The sequence below is a fragment of the Felis catus genome, chromosome C1 (genome assembly GCF_018350175.1).
Source record: "Felis catus isolate Fca126 chromosome C1, F.catus_Fca126_mat1.0, whole genome shotgun sequence".
Taxonomy (NCBI): Eukaryota; Metazoa; Chordata; class Mammalia; order Carnivora; family Felidae; genus Felis; species Felis catus.
The window spans coordinates 182,416,839-182,436,538 of record NC_058375.1 but is presented as its reverse complement, the minus strand read 5'-3'; the positions used below and the strand labels follow the sequence as shown (position 1 = coordinate 182,436,538).

Sequence of the window (19,700 nt, the reverse complement as noted above, 5' to 3'; positions counted from 1 at the left end):
TTACTTTTTTATATGTGTGTATATATGCAACCAAATTATTGGCATATTGCCTATTTTATCCGTTATCTGATGTGTAGCTTTAGCCTTGGATATGCCTCATACAAATGCCCATTCCACTATTCTGGGTCAAGACGTGGATAAGATTGGGACTCATGATCATTCATTTTATTCTGATAGTCCAGACATGCGGGCAATTAGACTTGTAATGACTGTTCTATAGAAAGCTGAACTCTGTAGAAAATGTGCCCAATATATAGAAAAAAATAATAATAACTGGTTATTCTTTCTGTGGAATTTTTCTAAAGGCTGGATTACAGTGGACCTTCCAGAGAGTTTTTCTTCCTCGTATCCAGAGAACTCTTTAACCCATATTATGGCTTATTTGAATATTCAGCCAACGACACATACACAGTACAAATAAGTCCCATGTCTGCTTTTGTAGACAATCACCATGAATGGTAAGTACTTTTTCCTCAACACTTTTTTTCAGTTGATTTTCTGTGAGAGTATTTTTTATAGGAACGCCTATTTCTTTTAACACTTTTTTCCTTGGAGAAAATCATATTTTCGGTTTCATTTGACTCTTATTTTTGTTGTCAAATTTAAATATGCAGGCAGTCTCCAAGCTAGGGATAGATTATATTCCACACTTGATCGTAGCCAAAAGACCAAGAAGTAATATATTCCAAAAAACCAATTTTAAGTGAGTGGGGTAGAATTCAAAAGGTTTTTTTCCCATTGAAAGAAGGTTCCAGATGATGTTAGGTTCCCAGCAAAATCGCTAGATTCTGCTCTGCACCTTTGGGCATCTCTGAGCTGTGAGATGGGGTGGGAGAAGGTCCTGACCCAGAGGTCGGGCAGCTGCTAGAGCAGCCCTTGGGGAAGTGGCCAACACTGGGGGTGGGGCAGAGCAGCTGGGGTGCTGGCTGAGGGTAATGATGGCATTCTAGTGGGAGGGAGGGAGGGTGCGGGGCCCTGGAAGAACCCATAGTAGAAGAGAACCTGGCAGAAGGACACGGGCTCAGAGTCTCAGCAGTGGCGCTTACCCTATTAGCTATTGAAATTTGTAGCCAGGGACTGCTCTTTTCCTATTTTTTCACATAAAATCATCAAGGAAAACTGGTATAGGATTCCCCTCTGGGGATTACTTTTTCTGAAAATCCTGAATTGCACTCTTTCCAAATGTCCTTACATACCTTTTTAATCCCTGCGTTTATACACTTTAAATACTCTATAACCCCTATTTGCTTGTTCCTCTTTATTTATAGTAACAACAACAAAAAAGAAGTAAGTAAGACTCATGGAAAAATTCTCTTTGAGTCATGAAGGTTAATATTGGTGGGTGGAGGGCATTAAGTTTTAGGACTTATTCTTCAAATTAACTCCATTTAGTTACAATTTGGAGTCCTCTTAACTGTAGCTATTACAGTTATGCTACCTTAGGTGGAAATAAAGAAAACAAAGCTGCTGGACATTCATCTTAAAATGGCTGTCTAATACTAAAACCACAGATGGACTGTATGGACTTCAGTGTGGATGTACACTTTTGGATCCCTTTCTGAAAGAGAAAATAAGTGTACATCTCAGCAAATCCAATCATGACTGATGTATTTAGTAAAGTTTCCAAAGTGATTCAGAATAGGATTGAGCCTTGAAATTTTAGAGAACAGAATGTCCCATGAGGAAACTCCCCCAAAGGTCCACATGCATAATTCTTGGATCGTGACAATTACCATCCGGAGTGCAGTTTGAGAGAGACCAGGTATAGGAACTTTCTCACTTTGAGATTGGGCTTTTCCTCAAGAGGGGATTGCTAGTGGGTTTGTACTAGAGAAATTCTGCAAATATTCTTGCAAGCAAACTAGAAGGGGACAGCATGTTCCCCACCACCGCTGGTCTCAGTCTGTCATCTCTGAGAAATGGCTTGGGGAAATTTCACTGACCTGCACATGGGGAATTCGTGTTGACCATGTGGGGTGCTACATGGTAGACATTATTAACATGAGGTGAAGGAATTATTAACAGAGTGAAACAGATTTTTTTCAAGTAAATGTGAATATTTGCCTAATGAAGACACAGGCTACAATGCACACAAACTCTCACGGACCCAGTAAACGATCAGTCCTGGACAAACTTAGATGATTAGAGCTGAAAGGCTTTCTAGAAGTCAGATAGAACAATTTAGAAACTGCCTCATGATGTGTAAGCTGTCTTGTGCTTTTTCTTCACAGGTTCCGATTCAGTGGTAGGATTCTTGGTCTTGCGCTAATACACCAGTATTTGTTGGATGCTTTCTTCACACGGCCCTTTTATAAAGCTCTTCTCAGAATGTAAGAGTATTTTTGTTGCTTGTGCAATTAATATGTAAGAATGTAATATTTCTTTTATTAAAAAAGGGCCTTTTGTCATGTCATGTATCTGCTTAGATGTCTGAAGCTAAAATAGTTTCAAATATGGTCACTGTGTTTTCCCCAACCCTGTATTTCTGTCTTGCCCCTAAAGTCTTAGTTTTGCTTTGTTCTAGAAAATTTATTCTCATTTGTTGCAACACATGTTTCTTCAAAACAATTGTACTTCAAATACAGCTCTGGAATTCCTGTGGTATTAATGCCGATTATTAATAGAATAGTTGTGGGTTAGTCTTGGTGACTCACAGCCCCCTATCCTTTATGAGAAGCATTTTATATATTGCTTAATGCAGACTTCAACTGCTTACTCTTGGTCCAAGTTTTCATTCTCCTTTTGTTTTGTTTTTGTCTTATTTTTTGTTTGTTTGCTGGAGGTGGGCAGTCCCTTATTTTTCTTGAGACTTCCCTATATGCAAGATAGTAATTTATTATGGCAGATGAGAATTTAGCATTCACAGAACTTTTTCTTCATTGTTGCCACAATGAAAGATTGCAATTATTGTAAAATGTAGAGCAAACAGTTTCTGTCCTGTAATCAGTAGTCATTTACAAGGCTAAACAGGAGAAGGCAACTGTCTGGTGGGGTAGTAGCTCAAACTTGCAAGGAGAAAGCACAGAATGATTGCTGGGTTCTGTCCAGCTTATTCCCTGACAGAGGCCATGTGCCTGCTTTCTGTAAAATGGAAGCCTAGACTTCAAATGAAAAGCAAGCGTTTCTAATGGGCTCTTAAGAGGGTCAGTAGGAAGACTTTTTGCTTTCCTCCCTTTTGGTGTCTGGGCAGATGAAACCCTGGGCAACGGGGCACTGTCCATTTGCCTCTCGGGTTCCCCTTGTCCGATTTGCACCTTCCCATTTCATTGCCTTTTCTCATCTTCTCCTATAAGCTTCCTAAAAGAGTGGTCTGTGCTGATGTGCCCTCAACACACTTTAGCCTGGCTTCCTTGCCACCAGTAACCCTTAGAAGCTTTTAAAGAATATCCTTTAGTCCTCATCTTACTGTATCATCCTACTGCTTTTGATACTGTTGACCACTCCAACCCCGAACCCCACCCACTTACTTTGTGTCTTTCCTCCACTGGTGTCCCTGACACTATTCTCTCCCAGTTCCCCTTTTATTTTTATGTCTCTTTCATGGGCTTCTCCTCTGACTTCCCCTTAAATTTTGGTGTTCCTGGATCTTCCATTCTTGCCTCTCCCCCCTCCTGCTTTTCCCTCTCTATGTGCTGTCATGGCGAAATGTCTACACCTGTCTCTTCTCCTACTGGCTCACATCTGCACCCTTAGTCTTACTCTTTGAGTTAGAGGCTCATGTGGTCAACATTCCACTGAGTGTCTCCACGTGCATGTCTCCTAGGCATCTCAAAATCAACATGGTGACCACTAAACTCCTCAATTTCCTCAACCTAAAAGTGTACCTTCTCCCATGTGCCTAGTCACAGTCCATGGTGCCAGGATTCTCAGGTCACTGGTCAGAAACCGGGAGTCACCCTCACACAGGGATGGCAGATACACAGCACAGATTCTGCTCTTCCCTACCACCCATTCCACTGCCATGCTGTGGTTCACAAATCATTTATCATACTTTTCCCCACTGAATTCATTTTGGCCTCAGGAATTTTTTCCACTTATAGTCCTCAAGACTGGCAGTTAATCAGAGCTGGCTTGCAACATGAGTTCATTTGGTACCCCTATTTTGATAGCCTTCTTTATACCCCTGATGATACCACTTACTAATGCCCATGTTTACCCCTTAAATAATTCTTAAATTCATCTTCTCCTGTCCACCCTTAATAGCAAAATAAAACTCTTATCTTATTTTGGCCAGATTACCGTAGTGGTCTACTAATTGCCTCCACCATCTGATGAGAACCACTCCTCTCCCCACCCCCATTTTAAGTAATCCTCTATACTACAATCTCCAGAGAACTATTTAAAATCGCATCTCACATCTGATCATGTCATTTCCTGTCCTAAAATGTTTCAGTAGTTCCGAAGCACCATGCTCCTTAGAATGATATTCAAGGCCTGGTCCCACCTACCTTCCTAGCCTTCTCTGGATGTTATGTCTTGTGGTTAACTCTCTGATACTACCAGTATGCTTGAGTATTTTGCATATTCCATGGCCTTGTGCTTTGTTAATGTTGTTCTCTCCTCCCTTTCTTTTCCCCCTTCTCCTTCTTTTCATCCATTTCCCTTTACTTCTCTATCTTTTAAACAGCCTACAAATTTTGATGTAGGTATTACCTGCTCCAAAAGACTTTCCTGAATCTCCAGGTTGAAGTCCCACATTCTTGCTATGAGAGCTCCCTGTATCTACCTTATCGTTGTTTTTAATTGGAGTGTAACATTCATGTAAGAAATACACAAATTTTAAGTGTTACCCTGCCTAGGCTATCATCATCACCTTATATTAATTGACCTATTTGTGTGCCTGTCTCCCCAACTAGACCATTAGCCCCTGAGGGCAATAACTGTTTATCAAGTAGCTGTTAAGATGTCTGGCACATCCTTGATGCCTAATAAATGTTTATACTGAACGAAACAAAATGACCTCTGAAATTGGGCTGATGGGGGGAAAATTCAAAACAACAAAAGCAAATCAGTTGTTACCACCTTAAAACTGGGCTATAGAACAGTAACTCCACTGTATGCAGATCCTCTCTCCACAATGAAAAAAGAGGAAAGAAGTATGGAAAACTATTATAATTGTAGAGAGATTCCATAGCTTGCTGTTTTCAGAAATCTGGAAAGAACAAGAACCATGAAGAAAAAGGAGATGTATGTGAATGTGGATCACTCAATCTAGTCTTTGAAAAAAATAACAAAGTTAAAGTACAGTATAGAAACACACCAAAAATATCTAATTATGAGAACAGTGTTTTAAGGTGGTATAACGTAGCCAAAAGAATATGGGACTCAGGCTGTGAACACCTGAGTTCCAGTTCCTGCTCTGGCATTAGTCGTGAATGACTAGGCAAATGGCAGCCACTCGGACAGGCTGGTTGATTTAAGGCATTTTATATATCCAGGATTTTTACATCGTATAGCGTATTTTTTTTTATTATTTAGCTGCTTTGGTTACTGAGTTTGACTGAGAACATTCCAGAAATCACTGCCTGTTTTGTTGACCTTGTTCTTGTCTTCAATTCTTAGTTTCTTTCCTGTGTCTGGGGGGTTTTCCTAACAGTCATCCCTACATATCTGCTTCTATCTGTTTATCATCTTAGTCTGTGTGACCTGAGTGATCTAGAATACCTTGATGAAGAATTCCACCAGAGCCTGCAGTGGATGAAAGACAATGATATCCATGACATCCTGGACCTGACATTCACTGTGAATGAAGAAGTTTTTGGGCAGGTCTGTGTATGTGAATCCCCGGTGACTTAGCGTGGTAATTAAAGGCTGTTGGTTGATGAAGAATTAATTCATATGCGTACTTATTTGTGGCTTGTTGGGTGGTTTCAACCCCCGTTTATATACAGTTATAATAATTTTGGCTACAAAGATTATTTTAATACCAACAGCAGAGTAGGATGGTCTAATTTACAGATTGTGGTAACTATTTGTGTGTTATAAGCAATCTTCTTTTTATTCCCAACTAAAATATCCACATAAAATTTTAGAATTGCCTTGTATAAAATACAGCTTTTCAAAGTCCATGCTACCCCAGAGTTCAATATTAAATTCTTTAATTGGCATTTGTACTTAACTCTCATTCATGTTTAAGAGCGGAAAACGTTTTGAAGCTGAGGGATGAAATAATGTTTTGGTGAAGGTTTGAAAACATGGTCATTGGTTAAAAACATTTCTTTCAAAAATTATATACTGTTTCATAAGTAATATTCTTATTTACACATTTATGTTTGGCTGGTCTTCTGTATTTCGTGTTTTGGAAAAGAAGTTCTCAATGTAACATTCACTTAAATGTAATTCTGCTTCCTTAAGGCAAATCTTTACTTAAATATTGGCTTTTGATATGTAGTTGATTCTGAACCCTAATGGAATTTGCGAAAATATGTTTTTGCCAAACATTCCAATAGCAGTGGGGCAGAACCTGGAGCTAATTTATTTTCATTTAAAAGACTTACTAGTTTAGTCAGGATTTAAAATTTAACCTCCAGCACTCACAATATATAGATTTTTAACCACTGAGGCTTTTAGACATCAGCTCAATGCCTAGTTTTTACTGAGCACCGGTGTGTGCATGGGCTCCATGCTGCACCTCCCCCCACTGCTGTGGAAACCCCCCTCCCGCCGTGGCCAGGGCAAAGACAGGTAGCTGGGTGATTTTGGCTCATTGGTAGCAGTGTTCTTCTAACATCAAGAGTATTTCTTTATGTTCAGTGTTTTGTTTTGTTTTTTAATCTCAGATTACCGAACGAGAATTAAAACCAGGGGGTGCCAATATCCCGGTCACAGAGAAGAACAAGAAGGAGTACATCGAGAGGATGGTGAAATGGCGGATTGAGAGGGGTGTTGTTCAGCAAACAGAGAGTTTAGTGCGTGGCTTCTATGAGGTAAAGACAATCAGAGGGAGTGGGGTTTTGCAGGCTGCTATCTATGATACCACAGTCCATCTTCTAGTGCTTTATTTGTGTGCGATATTTCCATTTTTCTTTTGTTATATTTTTTATTGCACTTTCAATTTAAAAACTCCAATATATTTTGTATGTGTTTCAAGAACACAAAAAAGCTCCATGCCCCCTTACAAGAGATCTTTGAAATAAAATGATGAATTCAAGTAGCATTTCATGACTTAATGACCACTAATAACAGTGAAGTCATACGTCTTACTCATGCTTTGATACGGGTGATCACGTCTCATGCTTGCTATGTGAAGTGATTGTATCTTAGGGTTTGAATGAGTTGTGACAAATACTCCATGTGACTTCCTTTGGAGGAGCACTAGATCTTTTTAAAAGAGAAAAACAAACTGGATTTATCAGTGGTCAGTCTTAAAATGAAAATTCTGTTGAGGAGAAGCTCATCCATCTTGTCTTAAAAATATATTTGTCGAGAGCACTGCATTCTTCAGAGTGCCTACACAGAGCACTTCCGTCCTATGCCTAAAATTCCTTGTGCCCTCCTTTTCTGATGAGGCTTAATTATAGCTGAGATTTCTCCTGACTTGCAAGCCATGCCCTGCATTCTTTTTACTCCACAGGTGGTGGATGCCAGGCTGGTGTCTGTTTTTGATGCAAGAGAACTGGAACTCGTCATCGCGGGCACAGCTGAAATCGACCTGAGTGACTGGAGAAACAACACAGAATACAGAGGAGGTGAAATGTGATTTAGAGATGGCTGAACTTTTACGTTTCATATTAAGGGGAAGCAAATGGTTAGCTTGCCAGCCTGAATCCAGGACAGGCAAGGCACTCTGTATTATAATCATAGGTTTGCCACAGTCTCCTCTGAGACCTTGGGCAAGGTACATTCCCTTCTTTTCCTAGTTACCTCATCCATCAAGTGGAGGAAGGACTGTTTACACACCATCTGAGGATGTCATAACTGTTAATTGTTGGTGAAGAAATGTGACCATAAGAACACTAATTAATTGTTTTATGGTGTTGTTAGTGAAGCACCTAGGAACTCACATCCACCTGGTCAAACTCCACCTCTTCTCCCTCCATTCTAAAACTTGAAGCGACACACCCTCTAAGCTTCCCAATAGAGCAAAGGCAGTTTTTCTGCATTTCACTGAACTACCTACCAGTCGTAATTCACGGTGGAAACACATAAATGGAATAAGACCTGGTTCTCAAAATTCAAGAAGCTTATTGAACAGGCCCTTCTAAACTCAAGCATGAAGTTCAACTGAAAAGCAAACTACTGTAAGATTAGTTAAAACCTGCATCGTATGATAGTTCACCGCCTGGGAAGCTTTAGAAGTGGCATTTCTGTAGATCACTATAAATTGTCCATTAGCAGTTGGGACTGAAGCCATTGAAATCTCATCACTGAGTCAATAGACTTTGAAAGGGACCTGATGGTGATCCAGAGTTGAAGTTTTATCCCATAATTTTAAGCAAAGAGAGAATACCTTTTCTGAAATTTATTGCAGTGTGATAGTCTTCAGAAAGTCATGACAAATAGCAGTTGCTTTTTGTTGTGATTTTGGCTTTTGGTTTTTAACTCAGAATGTAAGGTTAGCAGCAGTTCTGAACTTGGAGAGTAAAAACTACAAACTTTAAGTCACTGAATTAACCACTTAGCAGAATACACTGAGAGCTGAACATCTCTAACTTCAGTTATCTGTAAACTGAAACAAAAGATTAAAAAAATTTTTTTTAAGTTTAGAGTAAAAAAAAAAAATAACATTTGCTGAATTGCTTTTGTTCTTGCCTGTTCGTGGCTCTTCCAGCTCATCGCTGTTGCCGTGGGCTGGCCGTGCGTGCCCATTTTCTCTGAAAGGCTGTATTAAATTGCAGTCTCTCATGCTGCTATTTCTGAAACCCAATTGCTACGATGCATCTTTTCCAACTGGCCCCATGTGTAACCCATATGTGGCCTTGGTTATTGTAACTTTGTTAACCAAGCTCTTTTTACTACCTAGAACACAATTTTCTCCAGCATGCTACATAACTTAAAAATCTTACCATAAATGCCATTAGCCCCCCCCCCCCACGCCCCCCCCCCCCCGGCTCCGCCCCGGGCAGATTCTAATAGCAACACTGTTAATCAGATCAGCCATATTCATCTTTATGTATTGTAAGCTTTATTCACTGTATATGTCTACTCAAGTCCCTATTTCCATGGTTATTGTAAATCTTTCCAAGTGAAATGCTTGGGAAGAGAGTGCTCCGGGTGGGGAGGCAGAGAGATGGTGAGATACCCAGCTGTTTGCTGACCCAACTAGCTGGCACTGGATGAAGAGGCAGCTCTGCCACCTGCCATGTGGTCATTAGGCAGCTGTTTGTAGAGAATATGAAGAGACACTTGCTGTCCTCCTCCTCCAGAAGGTTTGGCACAAACAGCAAAGGAGAAGCAGAAAGGGGCCTGATTCATAAGATCAGAAGAGCTATAAAGAGCCACTGTGCTTATTTTATAGATGAGAAAACGATTTGCTCAGCACCAAATAGCTAGTTTCTGCCAAATGGACATGGAGCCTGTATAACACCATGTCCAGTATAAATATATTTACCTTTCACTTGGATCCCTTTCTTGTCCAAAGGGCACTAAGCATCACTGATCAAATGGTAAACGCTAAGGCAAAATTTCCCCCAAATTCTACAACCACTGTAACCTGTGAGCAAAAATTCAAATTCAAATCGTTTTTTACCCACCTTGCATGTTGGACTTACTTGTGCTGACTCGGAATGAGAGTGGCTTTGTGTACCTCGAGCACATAAGTTAATTGGTTTGAATCACCAATTGTACCTTAATCTTCTCTCAACTTAATTTTTCTCCGATGAAAGATTTTGGGATCCACACGTACTGCCTTAATCCTCCCGGGGATGATACTTTTGACATTTTATTAAATTCTACTAAGCTATGGAATAAAAGTAACATTTAGGTTCGTGGTTATTTGCGATTTATTAGTTGAAGGAAATAGAGTAATAAAATTACAAATTCCTTTTTATTAATAAAAAGTAAGTTGATTTAAAAATATGAACATTATATGTAGTTTTAAAATAGTTTGCAATTAAGTATTTACTTGTATATTTATTTGATTAACATGTCTCTCCTTTACCAGAAACCCTGTAAGGGTCTGTTTTCTTTGCCACTGTTACCCCCAAGCTTAGTACAGTGCTTGGCATAGTGATACTTGAAAATTATTTCTTAAATGAATGACCAAAAGAGTTAGGTATTTCCAGTAACAGCAATGATCTTTTTCAGAAATGGTATGGTTAAAATGACAACTTTGTTGTTCTTCTCTCCACCAGTTTTGTTTACTGACCACTAAATGGAAACAGGGACCTCCTAGTTTCATTGAGTATTGTCTTTGTTTGACTTTTGACACTCATGTGATTGTATTTACAGTGTTATTCCCTAGCCTTAAATGGTAAACAACCTTTAAAGAATCCAAGATGATGATTTATGTCTGGGGGTCTTTTGTCGACACGTCATGGTGTCATGTCATCTTAACATAGAAAAGTCAAAGTAATGTGGGCTTTCCTGATTGGTTTAATAGGATATCATGACAATCATATTGTAATTCGGTGGTTCTGGGCTGCAGTGGAAAGATTCAACAATGAACAGCGACTCAGGTTGTTACAGGTAAGATGCCATTAGTTAATTTTCTAATGCATTAATATAATTATTATTGGAATTGCTTATGTTTAATAGTTGCTAAGTACTCAGTAAACACACCCCATGTTTGCCTGCAAATGTGGGATACATTGTTTCAGACTCTTCTGACTGCATGTTCTGTGGCTCCATCACTATGCAGAACATCCCCAGCCACGTCCAAGCATCTCATGAGAATTTTGAGGAAATACCAACTCCAGTCCAAGAATCCCAGGAAAAACACCTGCCTTCAGGGCAGCTTGGTCCCTTCAACATGAGATCCTGGGGCACTTTGCAGGGCAGCACCTCTAGCAATAGAAAATGACCTTCAGTCCCTTAGGAAGTGACCAGGTCCTTGAAAAAGAATCTTTTCTTTTCTTCCATGTAACTTTCCACAAACTTGAGATAACAGTGAAGTTCAAGGATACTGGGGAAACTAACTCATTATTTTCTTGTGGTGTTCATAGTTACATGGGCATTTGCTGGTTGATCGCAGCCAAAGAAATATCGAGAACAAGCCTTCTGGATGCTTAGGCAGAGCCTTACAAATAGATTGGGTCTTAACTCCTTTGGATCAAGGATCTGGTCCTCATTTATTCACCTCAAGTTGATCAGGGACTGATGCCAAGTAGACTTAGGTTGATTGATATACCTACTTTATTTATCTGTAATGGGAAATACACCCAATTTAGTCTACTGAGCTGGCTAGCCGTACAGGATGCTTTATCTACTAAGACCCTCTGGATCTCCTTTTCTTTTATAATGCACTGTCTTTCCTTAGTGTCCCCAGATCTTTGTCAGAATTCTTGTGTTGGGTTTTTCCACACCCATGGAGTTTTGTCTTCAGGCTTTCCCACCAGTGAACAGCCTGCTGTTCTTCCCTGAGGGCCCTGCACATGAATGATGCCATGTGTTTGTCAGCAGCTAGCCTCTTGGTTTCACTTTATCCTTCTGTTTTCTTTGGTTGATAGTTTGTCACGGGCACATCCAGCATTCCCTATGAAGGATTTGCTTCTCTCCGAGGGAGTAATGGCCCAAGAAGATTCTGTGTGGAGAAATGGGGGAAAATCACTGCTCTTCCCAGGTAAAATAAAAAAACACTTCTGTACTGTCATGACAGGTATTCCAGGAGAGAGAGACCTTTAAGTTATGCATGTATTGATTAATTACTGTTTTTATATTAAAAGTTTGGGAGAGTGGAAAAAAGCTCTTAGAATGAATTTATCTTTGATTACCTTTCAAAATGGAGGAGTAAAAGATCTTACTGGGCATACTTAAAATGTATGCATACATATCTTTTTCTCTTTTTTTTATTGAAGTATAATTTACACATGATGTTACATTAGTTTCAGGTGTACAAAATAGTGATTCGACAAGTCTATACATTATGCCGTGTTTACCACAAGTGTAGCTACTATCTGCCCCAAGACGTCACTATTATAATATCATTGACTGTATTCCCTATGCTGTGCCTTCTATTAGCCTAACTTATTCATTCCATAACTGGAAGCCTGTATCACCTTCTCCCCTTCACCCATTTTGACTATCTCCCATTCCCCCTCCCCACTGGCAACTATAAGTTTGTTCTCTCTATTTGTCTATTTCTGCCTTTTGTTGGTTTACTCATTTGTTTTGTTTTTTAGATGCCACATGTAAGTGAAATCATTTGGCTTTCTCTGTCTGACTTATTTCACTTAATAGAATACACTCTAGGTTCATCTGTGTTTTTACAAATGATAAGATCTCATGTTTTGTATGACTGTGCAACATTCCTCTGTGTGTGTGTGTGTGTGTGTGTGTGTGTGTGTGTGTGTGCGTGCAGGCACATGTGACAGGCGCACGCACCACATATTCTTTATCCGTTCATCAGTCAATATGAGTTGCCTCCGTATCTTAGCTATTGTAAATAATGCTGCAGTATCTTTTTGAATTAGTGTTTTCATTTTCTTTGGGTAAATATCTAGTAGTGGAATTACTGGATCATATGGTATTTTTATTTTTAATTCTTTGAGGAACCTCCCAACTGTTTTCCATAGTGGCTGCACCAAGTTACATCTCTACCAACAGTGCATAAGGCCTCGTTCCTTTTTCTCCACATCCTCGCCAACACTTATTATTTCTTGTCTTTTTTATTTTAACCATCCTGAAAGTGATAGGGGATGTTGCATTGTGGTTTTGATTTGCATTTCCTTGATGATTAGTGATGTAGAGCATCTTTTCGTGTGCCTGTTGGCTATCTGTATGTCTTCTTTGGAAAAATATCTGTTCACGTCCTTGGCCCATTTTTAATTGGATTATTTGTGGGATTTTGGTGTTGAGTTGTATAATTTCTCTATATATTTTGGATGCTAACCCCTTATTGGATATATCATTTGCAAATATCTTCTGTTATAATACAAAATGCTGTATAACCAAAGCATTTGTTAGCTTTAGTGAAACAATGTTGGTCATCACACTGTGGCTTCTTATGATTGTGGCTCTGACTTAGATGTTCGCAGAAGCTCTCGTTTTAAGGATATATGAATAACTATTTAGAATCCCGTCACTAAAAATTGCCACTATGGTTTCTAGAGAGTATTAAATCATGTCAACGTACTCTATACCTCTTTAACTTAAATCATACATGCCTTAGTGCCATGTGAATGCTCTCTGCATTGATTCTCATTCATAATAAGATAATGCACTTCCCTGGAGTGAAAAAAAATTGCTTTGCTGCTGCTAATAAATTTAAGAGCCTGTAAGGTAGTAGTTGTGAATATAAGTGTTTGGGGTTGCATGGAGAACTGGAGCTGAAACAAAAGAAAAGGAGGGAACACATGAATAAAAGAGGAATGGAGGAGAGTTGATTTTAGAACTCCTTTATGTAATCAGCAGTAACAATACAGTACTTTTGAGGTAAAAAAGACTTCAGATTGACTCTCATTTTACTAATAATAAAACTGTGGGGCACCTGGGCGGCGCAGTCAGTTGAGCGGCTCTTGATTAGGCTTGGATCATAATCTTGAGGATTGTGAATTGGAGCCCCTCATAGGGCTCTGACATTGCAGAGCCCGCTTGGGATTCTCCCTCTTCCTCCCTCTCTGCCCCTCCCCCGTTCACATGCTCTTTCTCAAAATAAATAAATAAACGTTAAAAAAAAACCGCTGCAATCTGCAGGGGGGGGGGGGGGCGTTAAATGATCTTCCCCAATGGTATTAGGTACCCCAGGATGTCATCCTGAGTTTTTTTTTTTAAGTACAAGTAACTTTGAGAAACCTGTTAACAACACTTTCTTCCTAGCGATTGCAAGACACTGTTTCTTAATAATTATTTTCTAAGCATCAACACATGACAAGAGGGGCCCTGAAAATACAGACACAGACGGCAATGAGCAGTGCAAGCTCAGGGCCGGCGTAAGCCTCCTCAGTCACCCTCAGTATATTTCAGCCTGGGAACAGAGGCACTACGTCCAAACCCCTAAGTATTAGCCAGCATACCTGATGTTCCAGATTTGGGAGACTGTAATTTCATTATTTAAAGGAATATTTTCTTTATACCTGAATCATCCCTCCCCCACCCCCACCTTAAACACATATTTGTATCTCAAAAACAGATTCACGCTGTCTGATTAAGGCTTCGCACCATTCTGAAAAACTCAAGGATTAGCATCAAGGAGGCAGGAAATGGCAGATTAATTGTGCCACCTTACTCTTGAAATCTATTTTTTATAAAGATTTATTTTTGTAAAGTAGATGGAATAAACTGTAATAATAAGCAGATATATAAGTTGTTCACGTTGAATCACTGCAATTTTCACCAAACATGGTAAGCAGAGAAAGGTAATTTGATGTAGACCTGAGACCTAGCTTCAGAGAGACTGGGCTGCGTTCCAGCTCTGTCGCTTACCTGCAGTTGAGTCTTGGAGAAGCTGCTTAATTTTTCTGAGCCTCTGTTTCCTTATTTACTTTGTAGGTCAGTAATTCTGAGGATTCAATGCAATCATTCATGTAAAACATTTACTGCTGACCCTGGCCTTGAGTAGTTAGTAGTGGCTGCCATTATGACTTCTGTCACCATCGTCTGTAAAATATATCAGGCAGTAGTGTATTGGAAGGAGCACAGGGTTGGGAGTTAGAAGATCTGGGTTCTAGTCCTGCCTCTGCCACCAGCTAACTCTGGGACCTAGAAGATCACTTGATGTGCAAAAGGCCAGGGAGAGGGTGGTATATTAGGTTTGGTTGAACAAAAACTTATAGTGAGAGGTTTCTGAAAATCTTGGGAGTCAGGCTGGTTCACTTTCTACTTCCCCCTGAGAGTTCCAGGAAGTTTGTGTGCTGACTCATTATAAGTGATGGTGTTCTCCATTATCATTGCATACACACAGTTGGGCAACAGACGTTGTTTCTTCCTTTCTTCATTATGACCTAAGGTTGGTTCTAGATTCCTAGTTTTACCCAGATTATAAAAATGCATAAATACAGATGATATATGAAGCGCGTCAGGCAAGCAGACTACTTTCGTATCTTGTCTATAACAGGCTCTAACGTTTTAGATCTGATAGGGAGAAATAGCTGTTCAGCCATTCTGCTCCACAGGTAGTGAGCTTATCTATTGGAGAGGCATGCGTGCAGATCATAGCGCAAGGATATACTGGCTTTCTGCTCCGAAGCAAGAGGCCTGATCCATCTCTGCAGAATAGGGACAACAATGCCCTGCTCAAAGAGGATGTGACAAGTGAGTAAGATAATGCATTTGAAAGTCCTTAGAGAGAGTAGCTTTCCTTTGTTCTTTTTATCCCTTGATTCTGACTCTTCTGTAAGCCCACCATACTGCTATAACTATGAAGATGTGCTCCTCAGAGAAAGTACACTTGGAGGAAAAATATAACAAGAAGAACTTCAATGCACGACCATATATTTTTTCAGAAGTGATTTTTTTGACTGATAACATTGGCATCATCCTTTGAAATGTGGGGTGTTGCTTAAATGTTAAAAAAAGATCTTAAGATTGTCTGTAGTCTGAAGAGATTGTTCTATATGACTGAGGCCATTTCTCCTATCATTGAAACGGATGTACTGAAGCCATTTTTCCAGCTATTTCCTGATAGGTTTAAGTTGCAGAACTGAAGATCTGGTCTGTCTCATGCTGGTCAACCCCAATATATTTCTTTTTCCTGTTAGTGAGACAGTGTTTAACATGTAAAGTAGGACCTCTCTTTTGACTGGAGACAAAATGGATGGGTGTTCTTACTTACAAAATGTATTCTGTAAGAAGTCTGGCATGGGGCACCTGGGTGGCTCAGTCGGTTCAGCGTCCGACTTCGGCTCAGGTCATGATCTCACAGTTTGTGAGTTCGAGTCCCACATCAGGCTCTGTGCTGACCGCTTGCTCAGAGGCTGGAGCCTGCTTCAGATTCTGTATCTCCTTCTCTCTCTGCCCCTCCCCTGCTCACGCTTTGTCTCACTCTGTTTCTCAAAAATAAATAAATGTAAAAAAATTTAAAAAAAATTCTGGCATCATCTCATTCAGATATGAGAGGCTGTAGCCTAGAGAGCTGGAAGTGGCTGTACAGAATGAGGATGGGCAGTTCTGGCAAACGGGAGGGCATCTTAGCCTTTCTAGACACAGATGATGGAGGGCTTTTCAACCTTTCAAGCAAGCAAATTCGAGTCTTATTTTCTCAGATTTCCTAGTCTCACTTTGTGGTAGCACTACTTACATTGTGAGCCAAAAAGTGTATTAAAGTATATAGGGTTGTTTCTGAAGCCAGTACAAGTTGAGTCCATGGCTCTTTTTTTTCTCTCTTGTGGTAATGAAGTAACTAGAGACGCAGATGATAAATAATGATGGAGGCAGACGGGTGTCTCCGCAAAGGCTTATAGCCTGAACACATTACTGCACTTCCTCTGCTCTGCGGTTGGTAGTTAGTTCTGTATTTTGAGTTTCTGTAGATTTCCTATCCCCTGGTGCTCTGATGTGCTTACGAGACAGTCAATTCACTTTATGGCAATTGCTCTGAAACATTCTGAAAGACAGGATGCTAACATGCCAGCCTGGAAAATGCAGGGCAAATCCTCTCTCCCAGCATGGTATGGAGTTTTTGTGTTCATCTCTGAAGGTTCTTGCCAAGTGGGATGATGGGACAAAGGATTTGGAGAGCTGCAATAATGATGGAGGGGTAGTGGGTTTTTTGAAGGGGGGGAAGCGTTTTGAAAATGGCTGTGTCTGGAGATTATTATGAATGAAATGCTGACCCAAATTAAGAAATAAGCAAGAATTAATTATGAAATGGGTGTCTCGGGGAGACAGTTTCTCTAGTGGACTAGAACTTTAAAAAATAAAAATATATTTTTTTTAACGTTTATTTATTTTTGAGACACAGAGAGAGCATGAACAGGGGAGGGGCAGAGAGAGAGGGAGACACAGAATCTGAAACAGGCTCCAGGCTCCGAGCCGTCAGCACAGAGCCCGACACGGGGCTCGAACTCACGGACCGTGAGATCATGACCTGAGCCGAAGTCGGACGCTTAACTGACCGAGCCACCCAGGCACCCCTAAAAATATTTTTTAAAGATACAACTTTTTTCATTTTTAAAACTCTGCTTTTTATTCTTATGAAAACATTTACCAAAAAACAAAAACAAAAACAACAAAAAGGCCAAGAAATTCTTGTTCTCCTCAGAAAGCCCCTCCAGGCTAGTGCCCCCAGTGCACCTGTCACTCTGTCACACTTTATTTCCTTCATTAGACATACCCCAACTTAATCGTTATGTTTAGTTATTGGTTTACTTGTTGATTATCTGTCTCTCCCTCTAGGATATAAGCCCGTGAGAACAAGGACCTTGTTGGAATTGAATGTGGCTTTGCCCATAGCGCTGAGTCCTGGCATATAATTTGCACTCAGTGAATATTGTTCTTAGTGAATTCTTTTTTTTTTAATAAATTTTTTTAAATGTTTTTATTTATTTTTGAGACAGAGAGAGACAGAGCATGAGCAGGGGAGGGGCAGAGAGAGAGGGAGACACAGAATCCGAAACAGGCTCCAGGCTCTGAGCCATCAGCCCAGAGCCTGACGCGGGGCTCGAACTCACGGACCGCGAGATCGTGACCTGGCTGAAGTCGGACGCTTAACCGACTGCGCCACCCAGGCGCTCCTTGTTTCCTATTTTGAAATGGAATTAAGAGTGTCTATATCAATATGTATGAGTCCCTTTCAAAGCTACAATACATATTACAAAACTTAAATATTATAGACTTAGTTCTTTTTCCCAAAAGTGAAAATTTATTCCTTACTAACAGAATCAAGTCTTAAGCCTGTTAAGTTTTCTTTTTTTTTTTTAATTTTTTTTTTTAAGTTTATTTATTTTTGAGACAGAGAGAGACAGAGCATGAATGAGGGAGGGTCAGAGAGTGGAGACACAGAATCCGAAACAGGGTCCAGGCTCGGAGCCGTCAGCACAGAGCCCGACGCGGGCCTCGAACTCATGGACTGTGAGATCATGACCTGAGCCGAAGTCAGACGCTTAGCCGACTGAGCCACCCAGGCGCCCTGTTCTTAGTGAATTCTTAAACTTAGCGTATGACTGTGGACTACTCCAGATGCGTTATGCCAGAGTCACTTTTGTATCTCTGTATCCTCATCTGAACAATTGAGATACATACCAGTAATTACATCACAAAGTTGTCTTGAGGATGAACTGAGGTAACACATGCAAAGTGCTTAAAATGAGGCCTACTACATCATCCAATAAATGTAGCCATTATTTTTTTGAAGTTTATTTATTTTGAGAGAGAGAGAACAGGGGAGGGGCAGAGAGAGAGGGAGAGAAAGAAGCCCAAGCAGGCCCCGTGCTGTCAGCATGGAGCACAATGTGGGACTCAATCTCATGAACCATGAGATGATGACTGGAGCCAAAACCAAGAGTCGGACACTTAGATGACTTCACCACCCAGGTGCCCCTAGATTTAGCCATTATTACTGTTGTTCCTAATATCTAGCCCTCAGAGCTGGCATGGTATATCTTTGGGTGGGCAAGAAATATGCTATATCCACTCAGGATATTTATATTTTGCTTGGACTTCCAAGAGTTTTCGTCCTGGAACTGTTCCCTACTGAGTTTTCTTCTACAGCTTTAAATTCTTACATTTAACAAGTGTGTAGTCTTCTTCATTTACAGGTGAAGAAGCTCACAGTGCATAGGTTGAAGTTTCTTCCGCCGATCATCCCCAGATGCAGGAATCCCCACTATGGGGACATTCCACACTGTATTTATAAATCCAGGTACATTTTAACCAAGGTGTCCTATTGAAACTTTGGAAGGCATTATTAGCAGAGAGACTTCCTCTAAAAAAGCCTTTTGATACTCATTATGCATTTATTGTATGCAAAACCTTGTGGTAGATATAAATTGATCTCTGTCCATGTGGACCTTAACAGTGAAGGAAGTAATAGACATTTAAATGAACAGGTAACCAACATCATTGGCCACCAGATGGGATATGACAGATGAGTAGTGGGGGTAGTAAAGGCCAGAATTCTCTTCCCTTGATTCACGTTTATTGAACACCTGGTGAAGGTCAGGGATTATTCTGTGTCACCATGGATTACACAAATATTTGTGAACTAGTCTTAGCAGGAATTCCTGTTCTAAATCTCATGATCTAAGAAGATATTAATGGGGATATTACAGAAATTATGAATATTTTAAAAATCCTAACAAGTTTTACCTTTATTTGTGTTTATAAATCTATCTAGACTAACAAAACAATCACTGGATTACTTTAATTGAATTTTATCATTCTGTGTGATTGGTAACTTTGAATTTTCATGCTGATTACAAGCTCTGAACTCATCATCTATTCCCCCACCCATTTCCTATATTTCCTGCTTTGTTTAATGGTACCTCTGCCATCTTACTCCCCATACTTAGTCACCGGCTACCTTTCCTCTATGGAATAAATGGGAAAGGTCTTTGCATGAACACACCTCACTTCCTGATGTGGTCCTGCCTCCCCAACTGGCTTATGGTCTAGTCTTGGCCACTGTCACTCAAGTACTTTTACTTCTCGAGTTTCCTGATGATGCA

At 40.1% G+C, this 19,700-nt stretch overlaps 1 protein-coding gene across 8 annotated transcripts in view; it reads left to right on the top strand.

Moving 5' to 3' along the window:
- The window catches only part of HECW2 (HECT, C2 and WW domain containing E3 ubiquitin protein ligase 2), a 410,471-nt gene that overhangs the window by 379,987 nt on the left and 10,784 nt on the right, over positions 1–19,700 (top strand). For all 8 annotated transcript variants that reach the window (XM_045034181.1, XM_045034183.1, XM_045034179.1 and 5 more), the window contains 7 exons: positions 306–458; positions 2,232–2,330; positions 5,637–5,766; positions 6,780–6,926; positions 7,574–7,688; positions 10,541–10,626; positions 11,607–11,719. In XM_045034181.1, the coding sequence (XP_044890116.1) occupies positions 306–458; positions 2,232–2,330; positions 5,637–5,766; positions 6,780–6,926; positions 7,574–7,688; positions 10,541–10,626; positions 11,607–11,719 (843 nt within the window). The remainder of the gene's footprint in view (positions 1–305; positions 459–2,231; positions 2,331–5,636; positions 5,767–6,779; positions 6,927–7,573; positions 7,689–10,540; positions 10,627–11,606; positions 11,720–19,700) is intronic.